Source organism: Salvelinus namaycush, chromosome 12 (genome assembly GCF_016432855.1).
Source record: "Salvelinus namaycush isolate Seneca chromosome 12, SaNama_1.0, whole genome shotgun sequence".
Classification (NCBI taxonomy): domain Eukaryota; kingdom Metazoa; phylum Chordata; class Actinopteri; order Salmoniformes; family Salmonidae; genus Salvelinus; species Salvelinus namaycush.
Genome location: NC_052318.1, coordinates 37,181,688 through 37,205,230, shown reverse-complemented (window position 1 = coordinate 37,205,230; position 23,543 = coordinate 37,181,688). Strand labels below are relative to the sequence as shown.

At 39.3% G+C, this 23,543-nt stretch overlaps 1 protein-coding gene across 2 annotated transcripts in view; it reads left to right on the top strand.

The window, feature by feature from the left end:
* Nucleotides 1-7,197: 7,197 nt before the first annotated feature.
* The window catches only part of LOC120057190 (RNA-binding protein Musashi homolog 2-like), a 350,186-nt gene continuing 333,840 nt past the window's right edge, over nucleotides 7,198-23,543 (top strand). For both annotated transcript variants that reach the window (XM_039005674.1, XM_039005673.1), the window contains exons 1-5: nucleotides 7,198-7,331; nucleotides 7,678-7,718; nucleotides 7,995-8,076; nucleotides 8,533-8,617; nucleotides 19,928-19,969. In XM_039005674.1, the coding sequence (XP_038861602.1) occupies nucleotides 7,270-7,331; nucleotides 7,678-7,718; nucleotides 7,995-8,076; nucleotides 8,533-8,617; nucleotides 19,928-19,969 (312 nt within the window). In that variant the 5' untranslated portion in view covers nucleotides 7,198-7,269. The remainder of the gene's footprint in view (nucleotides 7,332-7,677; nucleotides 7,719-7,994; nucleotides 8,077-8,532; nucleotides 8,618-19,927; nucleotides 19,970-23,543) is intronic.

Here is a 23,543-nt window from a genome sequence, read left to right as displayed (position 1 = left end):
TGTTGTAAGATGTACAGTATAATGTAGCTACAGTCTGTATTGACTTCAATCAGATCTCATTAAATTAATGCATATTGTGTACATTTTGTGAGTTTGTTAGATGATACACAAATTCAGGAACCTTTTGTATATTGACCTCGATGTCCAAACTAAATATACACCGTGTACTAAACATTAGGAACACTTTCCTAATATTGAGTTGCACGCCCTTTTGCCCTCAGAACATCGTCAATTTGTTGGAGCATGGACTAACATTCCACAGGGATGCTGACCCATGTTGACTCCATTGCTTCCCACAGTTGTGTGAAGGTAGCTGGGTGTCTTTTGGCTGGTGAGCCATTATTGATACACATGGGGAAACTGTTGATTGTGCTACCATACCCTGTTCAAAGGCACTTAAACATTTTGTCTTGCCCCTCTGAATTGCACACATACACAACCCATGTCTTAATTGTCTCAAGGCTTAAACATCCTTCTTTAACTGGTCTCCCCTTCATCTACACTGATTGGATTTAACAGGTGACATCAATAAGGTGTCAGTTTTCACCTGGATATACCTGGTCAGTCTGTCATGGAAAGAGCAGCTTTTCCTAATGTTTTGTACATTCAGTGTATTGTGGCTCTGTAGAGAAGGACATTTTGACTTGGTCAACCAGTGCCCGTGAGGAACTTGTCTGGACTGTTAAACTCACTGAGGGTTATTGTGCTTCAGCTTTGATCCATGTTTTAAGGGAGAGCTTCAGTTATTTGTATGTCTCTGATGTTAGTTATGAGTAGTTTTTGAAGTGGATGTTCTGGGGAATGATGGAATGAGTAAACAAGAACCTAGTGAATTCAGTAGATGGCGCCAAAGGCTTAGTTTTTGCTATTCCTATTAGTCAAGCACTAGACCGGGAGTGTTACAAATACAGAGAGCACCTGTTGTCTTAATAAGCACAGACAAATGTTTCAGTCAATTGAGTACTGTGTAAAGAATGAGCGTGTGTGACTACTAAATGTTATATATAAACTCTGCAGTTACATTTGTAATCAAACATTGTCTACTTGTGAGGCAACTTGGTAGGCCCATCGTTCAAGGCAGCTGAAGACTTCGTTATTATTTTGCAGCTAACTACTCATCACATTCAACTGAAATATGGAATATGGACCAAATTAGAGCCATTCTGAATTAATACTGTATACAGGAAACCATGCCAGTGTCTGAAGGAAAACTAAATGAATTTGTAATCCACTTCTGTCTAGATTCATCCCATGTTTGAATTTAACACAGTAAAAAAAAAATGGTATATATGTGTGAAGATGTTCTCTGTTTCTTTGCCTTTACATCCTTCGATTGTATCTTAATTCTGCAACTCCTAGTCTTCTCTTTCATCAGCTTCTATCCAGGTTTTTTTTGGGGGGGTCATTACTTTTTTAGTTTAAGGGTCGTTTCAACACAAATTTGTTACGTTATTTGAGTTGGAACTGAATGAAAATATTATATACATATGGTAATTATTTTTTGTTCTATTCACTATAATTGTCAGTGGTGTACATTGAAGACTGAGTGACAGTTGTGTCTTCCAGCATGCCGTCTGGGCATTTCAGTTCAGAAGTCAGAGTTGTTCTGCTGATAGGATAATAGGGAGGGAGTTGGGGAGGATTTCAGAAATCACCTGTGGTGCACATTAATTTTCCAGCAAAGGCCCCATAATAATGCAGCAGCATGCACTCCTTGGTGTCTTTGATGAGACTAATTAAAGGCATGAGGCATGTAAAAAAAAAAAAAAAAAGATATATATATAAAAAAGATAATCGGAGGGCAGGACTATGAGGAGGCTCATCCAAGACCCCTATTGATTAATGAAGTCACACTGTCATTCCCCATTATCTTCGCTGCTTATAATAGCACACTCACTCACCCACCAACAGTGGAGAGAGATTGAAGGATTAGCAAAGGTCTCCTCACGTTGCTCTCCATAAATGCTCTCTTTAGTCATGATGCTCAACTCAAGTCAGTGCTATACTTCATGTTTTGATTGTGCTGCTGAGTGCAAGGATTCATTTGTATTTTATGTTACATGTCAGTTCTATTTTTATAATATGTAATATTATTTCTTAAAAGAGTAATGTTAATTTGTGATAGTTGAAACAGAATACAAAGCTTGCCTTTTCATGGAAGAAACTAGTGATCTATTTAGGGTTATGAATGACTCCCAACTTTATTGTTGAATAGTATTTTTCTTCTATCTATATTTTATTTCTATATTAACCAAATTGCTATATTGTTGTAGGCCTATGTTACGTTATCCTGCAAATGATTGTACTGGATATTTCGGTGAAGTTGTGTGGGTGGCTAACCAACACAGGTGCAATTGATTAGTCAATTATGGGACCTAATGTAGGACACAGGTGTGCTGGGAATTAATAGGAGGGTGGTAAAGGTAAAAACAAAATATATCATCCAATCACAGGTATTGCTTTTTAACGGTTTAAAATCCTCTGGTAAAAATAACTTTTATATCCCCCTGTATTTGGCTTGACACATTTCCTCTTTTAAAAATACAGTAATAATATAGCAAGACAGAGCAATCACTACCAAATAGGAAGATTATATCTGCTATTTAGGCTCCTCTATTTATTACGTAAAATGGCCTTTCAGGTTAAAGGTTGTTGAATCACTCCTTTTTGTTTTTAATAAATAATATCAACATTAAGAATTGACATGCATGGCATCAAAACCATGGTTGTATCTGGGGAATACTGCAGACCAGGGCAATGTTTTGAAGTAAATGTCATCATTACAATATGGGTTGAATATGTGAAGTCATTATTAGGGATTAGACAGCAGCAGAGCCCCCTAACACAGAACAGCAGAGCCCCCTAACACAGAACAGCAGAGACCCTAACACAGAACAGCAAAGCCTCTGACTGTCACTGAGATCTATGCATCGATCTCTGCTGGAGCTCGCAGTAGGAGGACAAGGGACTGTGTGACAGCTGCAGCAGACAAGGATGTTCCCAGCTGTCCTCTCACTCAACTTCCCTTCTGCTCTCCTCTCACACTAATTTCTCCTTCTTTCCCTTTAGATCTCCAATAGCTCCACGCGATCAGCATCCACAGGCCTGGTTATCTCTCTGCCGTCCTGCATGCTGAGTGCCATCACTACTGAGGAGCTGTGTGAGACCAAAGTCTTCATGTTGAATGCTTGTCAATGCTATGTTCAATATATCAATGCTCTCAGGACAATGTTTCCTTGTCTCTAGGCTCAGCTTTCTGGGTGGAGGGGTTCACTTTATTGAGCTAGTGTTACATTTCTTAGCTTCTTGTTTTAACCTTACTAGATGGAGACAGTCCCCACATTTTCCTCAATGAAAGATGCATCAGTAACTTCTGGGAGTTTTTTAAAAGTGTATTTCATGGTGCAAAACAGGAACATATATGTTTCACATTTCAATAGGAATCGAGTCATAGATGTTTTGATGTGCAAAAGTATCACATTTAAATGTTCAAAGCATGTAACAGATGTGAGATATAAAAATATAACCGTCCTTTAAATACTTTATGCGTTCATTAATCAAACACAGATGCTATTGTGACTGCAGGAGCACGCACAGAAGTGTCCATGCCGTAGAATGATATAATGCAGTTTCTTCACTGTTGTCAAGGGTATTCCCATGCATTTTACGTATTGTATCTAACCTTGATCATTAAAAGACCAATATTTTCCCATTACTTTTCAGCACTGAACAAACCTTTGACTGTGTGTATTGTTAATTACTAGGTAGGGATTGATTACATGAATATGTAGAGAGGAAGGGTTTATCATATATCATCATGACTGGTGAAAGGGATCTCAGCTGGTAGGCTGGAAAGCAACATCGCCCATGTTGTTTGAAGGCTGAACTGCATCTCAGACATGCTCACTTAACACTAGTGGCTGCTCAGATTAAAGGGAATGCTCCACCACTCCATAAACCTTGGCTTGGAGTGTTTGCATTTCATTGAATACAACAGCTGTCACAATTACTGCGATATATCCACATTGTGATGTTTACTTGCCTTGTGTAAAGTACTTTGATGTATTTGGCTGTTTAGAGCTCAGCTTAACCGTGTGCGTGCCTGCTAGAGAAACACAGAGAAGAGAATACGATAAACAGTATAAATTGACTCATTTACCAGAGTAAGCATCAACATTTAGTTGTTGTAATATTGATCATTTCAAGTGGCTTTTTCCTCTGAGTGGTGGTTCATACAAAAATAATCAATTGCAGCGCCTTCAGAAAGTATTCACACCCCTTGACTTTTTAAACATTTTGTTGTTACAAAGTGGAATTAAAATGGATTTAATTGCCATTTTTTGTCAATGATCTACACAAAATACTCTTTTTTTTATATATATTTTTACAAAAAAAATAAACCAATATATCTTGATTATATAAGTATTCAACCCCCTGAGTCAATTCATGTTAGAATCACCTTTGACAGCGATTACAGCTGTGAGTCTTTCTGGGTAAGTCTTTAAGAGCTTTCCACACCTGGATTGTGCAACATTTGCCCATCATTCTTTTCAAAATTCTTCAAGCTCTGTCAAATTGGTTGTTGATCATTGCTAGACAACTGCAACATTCACTGTCTTCTAGGTAAGCAACTCCAGTATAGATTTGGCCTTGTGTTTTAGGTTATTGTCTTGCTGAAAGGTGAATTTATCTCAGTGTCTTAGCTCCATTCCATTTTTTTTACCCTGAAAAACTCCCCAGTCCTTAACGGTTATAAGCATACCAATAACATGATGCAGCCTCCACTATACTGGAAAATATGGAGAGTGGTAGTCAGTAATGTGTTGTATTGGATTTGCCCTAAACATAACACTTTGTATTCAGTACAAAAAGGGCATTGCTTTGCCACATTTTTTGCAGTATTACTTTAGTGCCTTGTTGGAAACAGGATGCACGTTTTAGACTGTTTTTATTCTGTACAGGCTTCCTTATTATCACTGTCAATTAGGTTAGTATTGTGGAGTAACTGCAACATTGTTGAGCCATCTTCAGTTTTCTATCACAGCCATTTTATGGGGTATTGTGTGTAGTAGACCAGTGACAAAAAAATCTCAACAAAATGTGGAAAAAGTCAAGGGGTGTGAATACTTTCGAGAGGCACTGTACATGTGAAAATAAATTCTACCTACCAATGTTGTACGTTTGGTTTCTGTCTAGGAATAAGAGCAGGTTCAACATTGGTTAGAATAGCTTCATATAAAATCATGTTTATTGTAAAAAAAAAAAAAAAGAAAGGTTGACCTGTGTGACTTGTGACCGACACTGAAACTAGCTCTCATAGACAAACCAGTTCAAAGTCAGCAATGACCACTTTGCAACCGGTTCTAAGTGCCTTACAAGGGTTCTACTGAAGAAAAAAAAACGATTCATTCCAGGAACTGAGTGTGTGTGACATGCCTTAAAAGTGTTCTTCTTCTAAAACAAAAGATAAATGATTGTGTGTCTGTGCGTCTTCCTCCCTCCGTCTCAGGCCGCAGTAAGGAAATAAACAGCAATCACTGTACCATGACTTGAAATCCACTGAGCATCCAGCTTTAATTGAGCTCTCACTTGTGTTCAGATTTAATGGAAAACAAGGCCCGCTTCCCTCAGTTACTGAGTAATGAACATGCATATTCAGAGGTTACAATTAAATCCTACCTCTCTTTTTTCTCTCCTTTTTCATCTTCAGGTGGACTGTGTTTCTTGTACTGTAGTGTTTCAACATTCAACATGGAATACAATGCTAAAATGTTTTCCTATTAAAATAGTCTTATTATAAGTGATTATAGGGGATGTGAGGTAACACATTTCTGAAACAATTTTGAACACCATTTGAACAAAATATCCCCCTTCTATGCATAGCTCTGCAGTGTACCTGTGGTTATTAGAAATATAGCCCTTTTCTATACAGTATAATACAACACATATTGCAGGCTAATACTGTGGTACCGTAGACCTACTTTAACCTGTCTCTGCAAGAGTTAAATATTAACAATCTACTGCACACGTTCATACAAACATGAATCAAATATTAATGCATTTATTTAGGTTAAATAATGATAATATTGGTAATTTAAAGGCGCAAACAATTAGTTATTCACAATATATATCAATAGTATAGTTTAACATCTGTAATAGCCAATATGCTTATTTTGAGCCACAGCCTGTTCACCCCGCTACCATCTAGGCTGAGACAGTACAGGTGCATCAAAGCTGGGACCGAGAGACTTTTAAACAGCTTCTATCTCCAGGCCATCAGACTGTTAAACAGTCAGCACTAGCCGGCCTCCGCCCAGTACCCTGCCCTGAACTTAGTCACTGTTACTAGCCGGCTACCACCCGGTACTCTACCCTGCACCTTAGAGACGGCTTTGTCCTATGTACATAGTCATTGAATACTGGTCACTTTAATAATGTTTACATGCTGTTTTTCCCACTTTATTTATATGTAAATACTGTATTGTATAAAGCTGCTGTACACACCTTTTCTATTCATATAGTGTCCATATAGTCTATCTATATGTGTGTGTGTGTGTGTGTGTGTGTGTGTGTGTGTGTGTGTGTGTGTGTGTGTGTGTGTGTGTGTGTGTGTGTGTGGTGTGTGTGTGTGTGTGTGTGTGGTGTGTGTGTGTGTGTGTGTATATATAATTTTTTATGGAATCTGACATTGCTTGTTCTGATATTTTTTAAATTATTTTTACTTTTTGGCTTATGTGCGTATTGATAGGTATCATTACTGCACTGTTGGAGCTAGAAACACAAGCATTTCGCTGCACCTGCGATAATCTGTGTACACGACCAAGAAACTTTGATTTGAATTGAATTGATTTTTTGCAAATATCATTAATCGTTTCTCTAATTGCATGTGCGCCCTGGAAGGAAATGATGCATTGAATAAAATGTTGCCATTAGGGAATATAAAATATCTATATCGACATTGTAACTAATCAATTGTTACATTGTCATAGGAACGTTATGACCAATATGGGGAGTGGTTTTCTGAATTTTATAGGCGGGTTTAGTGTATTGACGTCAATTGGATTGGTTAGGTGACGAGCCCTCGCCCCGCCCAGTGTGGGGTAAGGGAGGGTATGCAGTGAGAGGGAGGGAGCTAGACTGAGTTGATCCCACGTGTGACGATTCCATTCCCGGCTCAGTAATATTCTCATAGCGGGGCTTTGCATAGCTTTTGCCGTGTCTGTGTGTGTGTGTCTGTTACTGTAGTTACTGCCTATAGTTTGGTTAGCTATGGAAGGAGACGGGAGTCAAGCCACATCTGGAAGCCCAAATGATTCACAACATGACCCGGGGTAAGATTATAACATTTTCGATTTTTATTTATTTATTGGATTTTTCATGTGAGAATATCTGGCAGAGGATTTAGCGCTGTGCCGTGCTGGATTCAGTTTGCAGTGCGCACATAACCATTGGTCTTTCCTTCCGGATGCAGTTAGTGATAGCTACGAAGCTTCTGCTTTGCTTTGGCAGATTACAGTAGCATGTGTGGCCTCCCCCTTTTAACAAAATACATTATTGCTATCGAGCGAATGTTTTTTTTTTGCTTCTCTCTATTTAAGATCGCTTTTATAAGTAGTTAGTCTTCAAAATGGCCGATCTAACATCTGGACTCACTTCTGCTATGTTTTCTTCTTACAGTAAAATGTTTATCGGTGGCCTCAGTTGGCAAACCTCACCAGGTGAGACAATTATTCCCTTACATGTCCCATCTTTCATGTTGTTTTGTTGCAATGATTGATTGTGCTTGCACGCGTTCTCTGTGTGTGCGTGTGTGCAGTATACTATATGGATATGTGTGTGCCTGTGTGCGTGCAAGGTTGTTTGTTATTTCCAATCATCTGAAGTCCTCTATTCGACCCCTATGTGCATTGCAGGGCGTGTTTGAATCACACTGACAACAGTATGACGACCATTTGTACTTGACTAATTACCCAATATATTTTCTCTATTCACAGACAGCCTTAGAGACTATTTTAGCAAATTCGGAGAAATAAGAGAATGTATGGTGATGAGAGACCCCACGACAAAACGTTCCAGGTAAAATAAAAGGTTTTTACTTTTGCTTTCCAGTAGGTGAAATTATATCCTACACTTGTGTACATGCCACATTTTAACCCGGGCTGTTTGTCCCGCGTTGTGTTTCACAGAGATAGCTGCAGCTGTATTGCTCGCAGTAAACTGCGGGCAAATGCAATTTGACATTGACTTTGGGAATTGGGACTGCAATAACGTCATATAACTTAAATATCAGTGCCCGCAATTACTATAGTAATCTATAATTCAGGATATTCGTATCTCTATCATCTGAATGAATAGTGGTTAATTAGGATAGTGTAAATACATGTGTGTGCAGTTCTATTTTTTGAAAACTAATGAAATTCCTGATACATGTTAATGCACTGAGAGAATCAGCTGAGCTTATATTCAATGTTCTCATTTGCATAAATAATGTGTAATCTAATTGATGTTTCTTTGTGTTTCTTTGTTTTGCAGAGGATTTGGGTTCGTTACGTTTGCAGATGCTGCCAGTGTAGATAAAGTCTTAGCTCAACCACACCACGAATTAGACTCAAAGACGGTATGTTTGTGTTTTGATGTCATTTGCAATGATATTTTACTGTCTGTGTTGCACATTTTAAATGTTCATCATTGCCTTCATTTCACAGGCATGCTTGAGTTGTAATAATACTGTAATATAAGTTCCACATAGAAAAATAATACCACATTAAAACCAACAACAACTGCAGTACATCTATATGTGGCAGGTGGCATCTCAGAATACTCAGAATGCCATGTACCGGTCACTGGGTCGGCCCTCTTGGTAAAGACCTCTTTGGTAAAACCATACATTTTATCAAAGCTGTAGATGTGGAATAAGCCCATGATAATACCGCTGCCTCCTCCATGCAAACTCTTGCAGTAAAACGCCACTCAGAGGTGAATCTCATATCTGCTCAAATTCCCTTTTCTGAATGAATGAAGCTCTCATGCCCCCTTTCCCCATTACCATTATGGCTCCACATGTGCACATATCCCATGTCACTCAAATGGGCTGTCTCTCACAGACCTCCCACGTCCATGCATATTACCTTTCAGATCATACATGTCACTCTAGTCAGTTTGATGTATATCACATCATTGGAAGTGGAAAGTTACAAATGTGATTGTATTAAATAATTGTTGATGTCCAAAGGGTCCATTAATCCTGTAAATCTCAACAAATATTTGGTATTTCTTTACGTCAGTGGATGCTTCTTATACATAAGTGTATTTGAAATATTAGAACTATTGCTTCTAAGTTTAAGGCACAGTACATTGTCAAATCTATAAAATGCCAACACCTTCCCAATTACCAAAACCTATTTTCTGTCTTCTTATAATATCAACAAACCTGGTGCTTCTCCCATCAGTTTATCTCATGTACCTTTCCATCAGACCAAGGTACCCATACACACACACACACACACACACACACACACACACACACACACACACACACACACACACACACACACACACACACACACACACACACACACACACACATGGCATCCCCATCCCCAAGCCTTGAACTATTGTGTTGTGCTTCCCTTTTGAAATGTGGCAGTAGATGAATAATTAAGCATGTCAGTAATCTGTGTAGCGGTGAATTAGACAGCGTTCAGATGAAATCATATTTGTCTGAGATATCTGCTCAGTGGGTGGTGATATCCAGTCATGCTCACACAGCTCTGGAGATGGAATAGTCCAAACCGAGAAATAAACGCTTTGTTTGCAGCCTTCTGTGAAAGTCAAGTTCAGAGGGGAGTGTCTTTCAGATATATTTGGCAAGACAAACCTATTGTACTTCAGCAAGCAGTGTACAATTACAGTGGAGCCTGGCTGAAAGCAGTGCTATAACTTGTTGTAAGGCTGTCTTGACCTGACTGGCAAGTCACTGGAGGGTGCTTGTAAAAGCTTTCCGTTTTTATCTTGATACTTGAAAGTGAAAGAGGAGCGGGTTCATGTTTTGCATGTCATAAAAGGAAACTAGCACCTGTAAGCTGTTGCAGATAATATTGGGATGTACAATGCAGATAGTGGGGAGAAAGCCACAGAGTGTTTCATTTAATGTGTGATTATTTGATACACACACCATGACAGAATGTTATCGCTTAGAGCACTGTGACATATTAGAATATATGGCATACATGTAGGAATTAAATCATTGATAAATAGCCTACACACATGCAGTATAAATACTGCCGATTAGCATGTGTTCTATATGTACAGTACAAGTCAAAAGTTTGGACACATCTACTCATTCAAGGGTTTTTCTTTATTTTACTATTTTCTACATTGTAGAATAATAGTGAAGACATCAAAATTATGAAGTAACACATATGGAATCATGTAGTAACCAAAACAGTGTTAAACAAATCAAAATATATTTTAGATTTCAGATTCTTCAAAGTAGCCGCTCTTTGCCTTGTTGACAGCTTTGCACTCTTTTGGCATTCTCTCAACTCGCTTCATGAGGTAGTCACCTGGAATGCATTTCAATTAACAGGTGTGCCTTGTTAAAAGTTAATTTGTGGAATTTCTTTCCTTCTTAATGTATTTGAGCCAATCAGTTGTGTTGTGACAAGGAAGGGGTGGTGTACAGAAGATAGCCCTATTTGGTAAAAGACCAAGTCCATATTATGTCAAGAACAGCTCAAAAAAGCAAAGAGAAACAACAGTCCATCATTACTTTAAGATATGAAGGTCAGTCAATTAGGAAAATTCCAAGAACTTTGAAAGTTTCTTCATGTGCAGTCGCAAAAATCATCAAGTGCTATGATGAAACTGGCTCTCATAAGGACCGCCACAGGAAAGGAAGACCCAGAGTTACCTCTGCTGCAGAGGATATGTTCATTAGAGTTAACTGCACCTCAGATTGCAGCCCAAATAAATGTTAAATAGTTCAAGTAACAGACACACCTCAACATCAACTGTTCAGAGGAGACTGCATGAATCAGGCCTTCATGGTCGAATTACTGCAAAGAAACCACCACTAAAGGACACCAATAATAAGAAGAGACTTCCTTGTGCCAAGAAACACGAGCAATGGACATTAGACTGGTTGAAATCTGTCCTTTGATCTGATGAGTCCAAATTTGATATTTTTGGTTCCAACCGCTGTGTCTTTGTGAGAGTAGGTGAATGGATGATCTCCCCATGTGTGTCTCCCACCGTGAAGTATGGAGGAGGAGATGTGCCGGTGCTTTGCTGGTGACACTGTCTGTGATTTATTTAGAATTCAAGGCACACTTAACCAGCATGGCTACCACAGCATTCTGCAGAAATACACCATCCCATCTGGTTTGCGCTTAGTGGGACTATCATTAGTTTTTCAACAGGACAATGACCCAACACACCTCCAGGCTTTGTATGGGTTATTTGACCAAGAAGGAGAGTGATGGATTGCTGCATCAGATGACCTGGCCTCCACAATCACCTGACCTCAACCCAATTGAGATGGTTTGGGATGAGTTGGACTGCAGAGTGAAGGAAAAGCAGCCAACAAGTGCTGGGCATATGTGGGAACTCCTTCAAGACTGTTGGAAAAGCATTCCAGGTGACGCTGGTTGAGAGAATGCCAAGCTGTCATCAAGGCAAAGAGTGGCTACTTTGAAGAATCTAAAATATATTTTGATTTGTTTAACAATGTTTTGGTTACTACATGATTCCATATGTGTTATTTCATAGTTTTGATGTCTTCACTATTATTCTACAATGTAGGAAATAGTAAAAAAGTAAGAAAAACTCTTGAATGAGTAGGTGTGTCCAAACTTTTGACTTGTACTGTATGTCTGAATATGGTGCGTACAGTATACTGTAGATATACAGTACTTTTGATACATCTACATTAGGGAGGGAAGAACTCTTTATTTGTGATAATGAATATGCTTTAGTGACCTTAATTGAATAACACTCGTTTTGCCCCTCGTGGTGTAGATAGAATGCAGGTGGTACAACAGTTGGTTATTGACAAAGCACTCATACCAATGCACTTTATTTTCTCTGTAGAGATGAGAAGTCTCATCTGGTGTCTTTGCTTGGTGTGTCCTGTATCTGTATTTGTTTCATCCACATTTCTTACTATAACCGAACAACTAATACGACTCAAAGATAAACAATTCTGCCTGACAAACTAACCATAGTTATTAACAATTGAGTTGCCTGTAGTTACATTGTAAGTCGACATATTGTCAAATAAAACATTGGTATTAGTTCCGTTGACTTTATTGTTTGGATTATTTAATGTAAAGTATAAATAAAGCTCTCGCCTTAATAAAGCCATTTGGTTTCCATTTTGTCTGTACAGTGTGTAATGAATAAGACTTCATTTGAGTGAAGTAAGCTATAATTGAAATTGCAGGTTATAGCTTGATATATTTTATCGAGAACATTTTTGAAACATACAATCACATTGTAATGTTTTATTTGTTTATTTTCTTCCAGAACATTACACATTTATTAATTACTGTTAGTTAAATTTCCCTTGCACTAAGGTGTGTTGTGTTAATAAAATTGACAGACGGCATCTTGATAAGCAAGCGAGAATACCCTGTGAAAATCATTCGGATTAAGATTCTGAAAGCGCAGTGGTTTAGCAGTTGAAGAGATGGAGGATGTCATGTTCTTTGTATGAGCTGAGTTATTGAAGGACCTAAAGTGTGGCCCTATTAATACTAAGCAACGCTGAGATCAACATTTGATAGTTCCTGATGTGCCACTGAGGTTAAATAGGGCACTTTGCCGGCATGCAAAGGAAGCAACTGTTGTTTCATCACATATACCTGAACCAGCAGTTTTCTGCCTTATTTTCCATTCCATCAGTCTTTCTGCAGAAGCGCACATGTAGGATGTACAGTTCCTTGCACAGTCTTCACATTTTGCTGCCTTAAAATTCAAAATGGATTAAAAATTGTAGAACAAAAAATATATATATGTCTTGATTGCCTATGTCTTCACACCCCAGAGGTAATACCTGATGGAAGCACCTTTGGCAGCCATTACAGCTGTGAATCATTTTGAATAAGATTCTACCAACTTTGCACAACTATTAGGGTAACATGTATATTGTTTTTGTAAAAATTGCTTAAGCTCAGTAAATTTGGTTGGGAATCATTGATGGGCACTAATATTCAAACATTGTCTCAGATATTCAAGCAAATTTAAGGCAGGAGTGAGACTAGACCACTCAGGAACACTCAACCCCTCTTGTAAAACAATTCTGGTGTGTCTTTGTCATAAACATTTGTGTAATTGTCTCTATCCCAGGGTTACATTTTCAGAAGACTGAGGCGGGTTTTCCTTTACCTTTTTACCTGGGCTTTGCTTTTTCCATAATTATTTAGATCCTAACAAACTCCCCAATCCCTGCAGATGACAAGCATACCCATAACATGATTCTGCCACCACAATACAATCAATACGTCCTCATTTTGTATTTATTACTAATTTGGAAAATGCTCTAGAATTTTTTTATTTCACTTACAAAGTGTGGAATAGGTTGTGTAGATCAATAATAAACAACATCAAATGTTATCCCTTTTTAGATGTAATTTTAAGGCTCCAAAATGTGAAGATTGTGCAAGGGTTGTGTAGACTTTCACTAGCGACTGTATGTATTACACTGTATGTACTAACTACAGTGTTGAAGAGCGCAATGCAGTCTCGTACCAGGTCGCTCTTGCAAAAGAGATTTGATCTTAGTGAGACTAGCCTTCATAAACTAAATACAAGAAATCTACCAGTTTATGTACTGACATTTTTTTTCATAGAACACTTACTGTGTAGAGATGAGTCAAGATCTAATCATCCTCCCACATTGCTATTTCAACAACAACACTAGAGAATGTTCATTATGTTGAACTTCGATTGCTCTTCATGTGTTTTTGTAGAGATGTTAGGTTGGTAGGAAGCTTGAAAGTACAGCATTTTGATGCTTGAATGGATTCTTCTCTCTCAGTGGTGACCTTGAAGGGACTTAGTGAAAGAGTTTACTTGCAATAGCCTACAAGGCTGCAGGTTTAGAAATAAACTAATGCAACTGAGATAAAAAAGAAGAAAAAATCTCATTCAATGGTACAGTGTTTATAAATATTTGATCTATTTCTCACAGTTAGCATACTCCAGTTCCAAACAGTATGACATTTTACAACATATTCCTCCTTTGTTTGTTGTAGTGGATGTTCTCTAGTGCTAATGGCCTCAGTGTGGAAGCAGGATAACCCCGTGGAGAAAGATGTCAGCGAGAGACGTGGACAATGAGCACATGTATGCTTTCATAATGCACACACCATCATAATGTGCCACGGCTATTGTTCAATCCACCCTGATTGCATGGGTTGCTTTCTGTCCAGTTATTAAAACAGAGTGCTTTCAGACCAGGATGAATGTGAATGGAGACATATGGCCAAGTAGAGCCTGAGGCTTCAAAACACAAAGCAATTCAGAACATATTTAGAATGTTATATTTGATATTATCCTATATCCCATTTGGAAAAGTATAAGTTATTTTTTTACGTACAGTTAGTTTAAGAAATGATGACGAACATGATTTGAAGTGATTATAATTCTTCTTTATGTGAGGAGTTGTAGAGTTAGATTACTGCGTCACAGTATCAATGTCCAGGTCGGGATTATTCACTCTGGACTCCTGCCAGAGGAGATGTACTGTACTGCTAAATAAGTGATTTTTTTCTTCCAAGACAAAGGTAGCCTATTTTGTCCACAGATATTTTCAGCCATTATTGAATGACCTCTGGCCAACCCCTGTTTGCTGTTTTGATGTAGCGTTTGAAATGACAGAATGGCTGGTTGAGGTGAGGGGGATAAGAACAGAGAGAGAGAGAGAGAAAGAAGAAAGGGCTGGTACAGATAGGAGCAGCTGCTCTGAACAAATCTAAGCCTCCTCTGTCAGATATAAATTGAAAGTAATGTCAGCTGTGAGCTCACCTCCACCGTGCCCCTTGTTGGTTCAGGTCTAGCAGGTGCTTTGTCTTCGACAGTTAATCATGTAAGGTATACATACCTTTCCCAGGCTTAGAGCCAACAGATCCTATGATGGATTTTGTCTTCTTCTCAGACTTTTCTCTTTACAGTATTATGCATCCAAACATGCAGTACTTTTTGCATTGTCATCATTCGTTGCACTTATAATAATTACAGTGATTGTATTTTGAGCAAATGAATACCTGTGGCATACTACAAAACGTCAATTGAATTGAATCAACACAGACATACAGAGCCTTCAGAAAGTGTTCACATCTCTTGACTTTTTCTACATTTTGTTGTGTTACAGCCTGAATTCAAAATGGATTAAATGTAGTTTTTTTGTAACTGGTCTACACACACTCCCCCATAATGTCAAAGTGGAATTATGTTTTTCAATGTGTTCACAAATTAATAAAAAATTAAAAGCTGAAATGTCTTGAGTCAGTAAGTATTCAACCCTTTTTATGGCAAGCCTAAATAAGTTCATGGGTAAAGATTTGCTTAAAAAGTCACATAATAAGTTGCATGGACTCACTCTGTGTGCAATACTAGTGTTTAACATGATTTTTGAATGACTACCTCATCTCTGTACCCCATACATACAATTATCTGTAAGGTCCCTCAGTCAAACAGTGAATTTCAAATACAGATTCAACCACAAAGACCAGGGAGGTTTTCCAATGCCTTGCAAAAGGTGCACCTATTGGTAGATTAAAAAAATATATAATTGAATATTTCTTTGAGCATGGTGAAGTTTTTTATTACAGCTTGGATGACCAAGTCCCTACAAAGATAAACGCATCCTTCCTAACTCAGTTGCCGGAGAGGACGGAAACCGCTCAGGGATTTCACCATGAGGCCAACGGTGACTTTAAAACATTTACAGTGTTTAATGACTTTAATTGGATATAACTGAGGATGGATCAACAACATTGTAGTTACTCGACAATACTAACCTAATTGACGGTGTGAAAAGAAGGAAGCCTGTACATACCAAAAATATTCCAAAACATGTATCCTATTTGCAACAAGGCACTAAAGTAATGCTGCAAAAAATTGGCAAAGCAATTAACTTTTTTCCCTGAATACAAAGTGTTATGTTTGGGGCAAATCCAATACAACTGAGGACCACTCTCCATATTTTCAAGCATAGTGGTGGCTGCATCATGTTATGGGTATGCTTGTAATCGTTAAGAACTGGAGAGTTTTTCAGGATAAAAAATAAACGGAATGGAGCTAAGCACAGGCAAAATCCTAAAGCAAAACCTGGTTCAGTCTGTTTCCACCAGACATTGGGAGATGCATTCACCTTTCAGCATGACAATAACCTAAAAAAAACAAGGCCAAATCTATAATGGAGTTGTTTACCAAAAAGACAGTGAATATTCTTGAGTGGCCGAGTTACAATTTTGACTTAAATTTACGAGAAAATCTGTGGCAATACCTGAAAATGCTTGTCTAGCAATGATCAACAACCAATTTGACAGTGCTTGAAGAATTTTGAAAATAATAATGAACAAATGTTGCACAATCCTGGTGTGGAAAGTTCTTAGAGACTTACCCAGAAATACTCACAGCTGTAATCGCTGCCAAAGGTGCTCTTACAAAGTTTTGACTCAGGGGTGTGAATACTTAAGTAAATTAGATATTTCTGTATTTCTTTATCAATAAATTTTCAAAAATTTATAAAAACATGTTTTCACTTTGTCATTATGGGGTATTGTGTGTAGATGGGTGAGAAAAAAATGATTTAATCAATTTTGTATTCAGGCTGTAACACAACAAAATGTGGAATAAGTCAAGGGGTATGAAAACTTTCTGAAAGCACTGTACATGTAATTATTTTTTATAACATAGCTTACACAGCAGGCTAAAGCAGGCTTCCAAATGTGGATAATAAATTGCTCTAGAATGATGTAATGTTCCAAAACAATACTTCTTTGATAAGGGCATGCCTAATGGCCTCAAGTGAAATTATGATTTCATTTGGGTATTTGTTGGCAGTGCATTTGACATCGATGATTATACTTGTTTGTGTATGAGAACCATAGGGAAATTGACTGAAAGAAGCAGATGATAAATCATTATATACTAATGCTTCCTAAATCATTCAAAGCACAAAGAAAACAATTAAGAAATCAAGCCTTTTGATAAGCAATTGTGGCAGCTTTAAAAACAACTTAATCTTAAACTGCCAGTATAGAGGAAGATCTGTTAAGAGAGAGAGTTTACCCAGAATCTGGAATAATGTAGGAAATCCTGTTGGAAGATCTAAACTAAGGATGTAAACAATTGCCTCCTGCCCTGATCTTTCACAATCGCACAGTGACTAGGCCCTCTGAGACCCTGCTGTAAAAAGCTGTAACAGAAGATAAAAGGAGGGGAACATGTGTTGGTTTGTTCTCTTATATTAGCCTGACATACCTAGTTTGAAGATGCTGTAGAGCTTGAGAAAAAGCTTTTTTTAAACTTTGGCATATGATCCATTACATATTGTAGATTAGCTTCCGGTATGCATTGTAATTTGTACCAGAATTAAAACATTGATTGAATATACTGCTCATATATCTTGTTGGCGGATTTGTTATCATTTCATGGCTCTAGCAATGATCCCTTCATTCAACACTGTGATTTATTTCCTACTGGTGAGGGGAAATAGTACTCCTCGAGACCAATTACACCACAAAAAGCAAACTGCTATTCCTATGGAAGTGTGAAAATGGAATAACCTTTAGTTCCAGACATGCTATAGTGTACTGTTGTAATGGGAAATATGTGGCCTATATGACTGGGCCCAGGCTTTAAATGTAATTCCCACATAAACGTCCCATTTACATGAGTACTTCAACAGAATGAAAACAATTGTTAGAATTTCCCCCCTTTGGCAAACGTCTCAAAGGAACCATTCATTTCCCTAGGCTGTGACCTACATAAAGGTGTGCTTCTACAAGCTTTCTCAACAGATCCCACACTAAGTCATCATTACCTAACCCAGCTACACTGGTAATCTGGACAAATTACTGCATGATGGGGCCATTTCAATAAACAAACTAAATGTCTGCATTACGAGAAAAAAAATGGATTGATAGTGACTGTATGTTGAATAAGTCTTCATGCTCCAAACCCATTGTAGATTTGATTGACATGCTGCAAGGCAAAATTGTACCACCTTCACTGCTGTTCTGTTATAAATTGAACTGTAGCAAACATTTATTTTGACATCTTAAACAGGCTCTATGCCAAATGAAAATGTACCGTATAAGAGAAACAAAAACAAGCAGCAAGAGTTGATATTCAGGGACTAGTGTGTAGTTTGTGAAGGTAAGACACAGCACCATGTATGACGGCGTTGCTATTCAAAGCATATAGTATTGTCTTTGCACGACTAGGCCCGGCTCCACTGAGTAATTGAGGTTGAATTGGTTATGCCTGAGGCTAATTGCTAAAACGAATCATTACATGAAATTCATTATGAGCAGGGTTGCCATACCCAGGTGTTATTGAATTCATCTCTCAAATTGACCTGATTTCCAACGATAACAGTCATAACGCCACCAGATAGAAATAGAACAGAGAAATGATGTTGCTGCTTCATTCTCACCTGCTGCTCTTTCACATTTCACTTAAAACACAACAGGTGAAATAGTACCTACGGTAGCCTGAGTTGATCTGCACAGATGGGAAGCTTTGTCTTTGTTTTCAACTGAATCGTCAATTGCATTCCTTATTTAGGAGTGTTTTGTTCTTAATTTCTTAGGAATACGTGATCTCAGTTTTGTTGATTCAGATGCCTTTTACGTCAAAGGAGATGCAGAGGTTCTACAAGAGGAAAACGTTTTGTCCAGCTGACGTGACATGTTGTAATGCTCTTCCAGTACAGTTGACCACCTACTCCTTCTTTTTGGCTTCTTTTGTAAATTGAGAGAGACATCTCAGGCCTACATGTGGCCCACTGAGAGAGACATCTCAGGCCTACATGTGGCCCACTGAGAGAGACATCTCAGGCCTACATGTGGCCCACTGAGAGAGACATCTCAGGCCTACATGTGGCCCACTGAGAGAGACATCTCAGGCCTACATGTGGCCCACTGAGAGAGACATCTCAGGCCTACATGTGGCCCACTGAGAGAGACATCTCAGGCCTACATGTGGCCCACTGAGAGAGACATCTCAGGCCTACATGTGGCCCACTGAGAGAGACAGGATCTCTATGATGATGCTCTAGTGGATTACATTCAACCTCTAGGTAGACAAGCCTTCAAATCCTCACAGAGAAATATGCAGCAACGTAAAGGGTTTGCCCTGCCAAACACGAAGAAGTAATTTTCTGCAAGAGAACAATTTCGATCTGTTTACGTTTTTCCCCTTCAATAGGTCTGCTTGGATGAGATTGTTTGAAATTTCTCTTTTAAGAGCCTGGTATTAAAGTCAGGAGAAGGCACCATGACATCGGTGCATGAAATAGTTTCTATTCATTCTGAAAGCAAGATTGATAAGAGTGCAACCGCACACCTCGAGACCAGTTAAACAGAAGAAAAAATGAAATTAATGAGACGACAAGGCGAAGACAGAAAAAAATTGTTGATCTGATGCACCTTCCTGCTTATTTTGGATTATCTGGAGTCACAAACTCCAGACTCCTATTTCCAACACTGTAATCTTGAATTAATAATTTCCTCCAAACTTTCAAAGGCACTGTTCCCGTTTTGTGAACATCTCTCCGCATCTACATCAAAATGATGTTGTTGTCACTTTGGAGGAACTTTAGCATTTTATCTCTGTCGCTAAAATGTGAATGTTGATGCACAGTTGACAATGTCATTCCTTATTTACTTACTCCAAATGTTTCTGTCATTCACAGATTGATCCTAAGGTTGCCTTCCCCCGACGCGCTCAACCTAAGGTAAGAGCAAACCACCTCACTTAGTATTAGTGATACTAACTGACCAGTCAGCCTCATTCTCTAAATCTATTTTCTTTATTAGCAACAGGACTCCTTTCATTTTCCCCACTCGTGTGTCATTATGGAAAAAGCATTCCAAAGGCACTTGTGCTATGAGCTTGGGACCACTTCCTGCACAGTTGGAAGGCCACTTCCATGGTCAGCAGTCATTTCCCCTATGCTGATGCCAATTTTACCAAAACGAACCAATAACAAAATAGTGGGGATATTTGACATGTAGGTAACTTATTAATGATGACAGTATCATATCTTTCATAATGGCTTAATCCTGGCTCGGTTACTGGTTGTCTTCTGTGTGCAACACACACACACACACACACACACACACACACACACACACACACACACACACACACACACACACACACAGTGTGTTAAGGTGGTGTTGGTGATCATGATGTAGCTACAGTGGTGAGAGGTGTGCTCTTTATCCCCTCTGACTGGCTCTGGGTTAGAGGGGAGTGCCTTTAGTCCAATTGTGTGCTCCTCACATCAGACCTTTTAGACCTGAAACGGGTAGAGATCAATAATGTATTTTTCTCCTTCCCACCGGCTCACAGAGAGGTGTTGTTACTGAGCGGTTCTGGTCTCAAATGGGGAATTGGCAGTGAAAGCTTTCAAAGCCAGAACACATGGTGTCTTACGGGTATCGGCATATGGTTGAGAAACTACCAGCTCTTTTTCTCCTCTCCCTCATTTGCCTGTTTGTCACTTAAACCTTTTATTTTCCTCGGCTTGTTCCTGAACATAAAACAAATAAAACACATCAAAAACAACCGACATGTTTTGCTTCTGGATTTTGGGATTTCAGTTGAAAGGGAAGCTAGCTCCTCCCTGGAAGACATAGCTGTTGTGCTTATTATTTTATGCTTTTTACAACAATATGCTCTGTTTAGCTGGGACCAACATGTAAGAGAACGGAATCGCTCAGAAATACATGAATTGTTCTCACACACTTATAAACATCCAGTGTCATTATGAAGGTAGGTTACATCACTAGAAGAAAACAATGACTACTAAACAGAATTGCTACAGTAGTACAGAAAATACCTGTCGTTGAGATGTTTTAGAAAACGGCAGGCTCTAGGGCAAGCTCATTAGAGGAGAAAATGGCTTTTATTTGTTTTAGTATTATGCAAGAGAATGTGGATTTCAAAGTATCTCAAAGAAATAGGATTAAGGCAGATAGATTAGCATTTCATGGCTTTCTCCTTCATATTTAATTGATTTAAGGCCTTTATAAGCAGTCTGGGTCTGAGGTTGCCATTTAGAAAGCACTTTCTGTCTTGAATTTGTCATCGTTTCTTCCCCCCACCTTCTTCTCCAGCCGGCTGCTTGTTGCTGTTGTTTAACAGGCCTGTCCTCAGTGAGAGATGGGCTTCTATGGGGCCGGCTGCTAGGGCAGGCTACAGGTGCTCAATGGCGCTGGGTTGTTGAGAGACCAATCGGTTTTGGTTTCCTCCTGGTTTTACTCCACCCCCTATCTACCCTGCACTGTTGCATATTGTGTACAGTACTGTTACTGTGCCTTAAGCGATTGTAGATTTTGTAGAGAGAGTTAAGTAGCCTACATCTACATGTATCTCCCCAGGTACTTCAGACATTGGCCTTAGTGCTATTATAATGCACCCAGTTTCCTATATGATTAAATACAGTGCATGAATATATAGGGGCCCCAATTATGTTAGAATTGTTCTACCTGGTCACACATGGATCTCCTACTGTCTTGAGCCAATAGATCTGCACAGCGTGATGTCTGTGTGAGGTGAACGGAGGGGTTAGGTATGAGAGAGCGATGGACAGGTGCTGTCCCTCTCTGTTCTCATCCTTTGTGGAGCGGTTCTCTTTGTGTTTTCACAGGAACATGGAAACTGGGGGCTGGTGACTGCCTGGTGTGTTTAGAAACCAAGGTGACGGTTGCTGCCCACATCGCTAAAGATTGGTTTCTCAGCTGTCCATGTCGTTACCGATACCGTCGCTGCCGCTGTTGTTGTTGCTGCGCTGCTGCTGTTGTTGTTGTTTTCACACTGCGGAATCACAGACAATCATAGCGTGTACCAACATGATTTTAATTGGCCACTTCTCTGGTAGATGAGCTCTGATGGCTTGTTATGGAAATGAAAGGAAGGAGCTGGGCCACTCAGAGAAGACGAGCAGCGCAGCTTAACCCCTTCTTTTCTGCCGGGCCGTCTCACCAGGGGCTGTTTGCCTCATTAGGCTTCACTAGCAGCCACTAGTCGCCACATCAATGGCAGTCATTGGACTGCACTGATGAGACAAGCCTCTCTGTACTGTACACAAATAGATATGTTCTGGATGTACTGAACAGTGGGAGCTAGACTCTAAAGGAACTTGAAGGAGTAATACTGTTTACTTGGGTTGACAATCACAAAGTTTTATTTGGTGCTGAATTATATGTATATTTTAATCAGGAAGAGGAAGTAACCTTCAAATGTTGACTGCAGCTAACAAAGCGTACCGTAGTAGGCCTGAGTGGAAATGGATCTAGGTTATCAGTCATAAATACCATCAAAGCAGTGGCCCAGATTTCCCCTTCTGTCTGTGTGCGTGTCCGCTGTGTACTCTGCCTGCCTCTCTCTCTTTCTGCTACTGCTGAGGGACTTCTACTGCTGGTGATAGAGGGAAGGGGGAGGCTAGAGGGTCTAGAATAGATTCACTTTTGTCTGGTTCTGGTCCCCCACCTCTTTCTGAGGGATTTGTTGTGTGCTTAATGTTCTGAGTTGGAGAAAAGCTCCCAGGTGTCCCGTGGTGCTGGAGCTAGGGACAAACGTGTTGCTGAGAGAGAAAACTCCTTGCCAAGTTTTTAATGAAGTCCAAAGGTGACACTGTGTGAAGTACAGTACAGACAGAGCCCCCCTTATAGATACGCACACACGCACACGCACACACACAACCAAAGACACAGAACAACAATTATGTAAGATGCGCACACACACAGACAGACAGACATGCACACACACACACACACACACACACACACACACACACACACACACACACACACACACACACACACACACACACACACACACACACACACACACACACACACACACACACACATTCCCTCAGAGAAACACACACACACACACACACACACACACACACACACACACACACACACACACACACACACACACACACACACACACACACACACACACACACACACACACACACACACACACACTCCTTCACAAACACACACACACACACACACACTCCTTCACAAACACACACACACACACACACACACTCCCTCACAGAAACACAAACACACACACACTCCCTCACAGAAACACACACACACTATTGGGAATGCTTGCCAAATGAGAGAGGCCCAGGAGTGCAGTTCTCTACCCCAATGCCAATTAAGAAACCTGCACAAGGGCTGCTCTCCTACATTCTCTCCATTCTTACTTTCTTTTTTTCTCTGTTTCTCCCTCTCTGTCTCTCTCCTCTCCCTCCATCTCTTCCTCTTCTTTTCATTCTG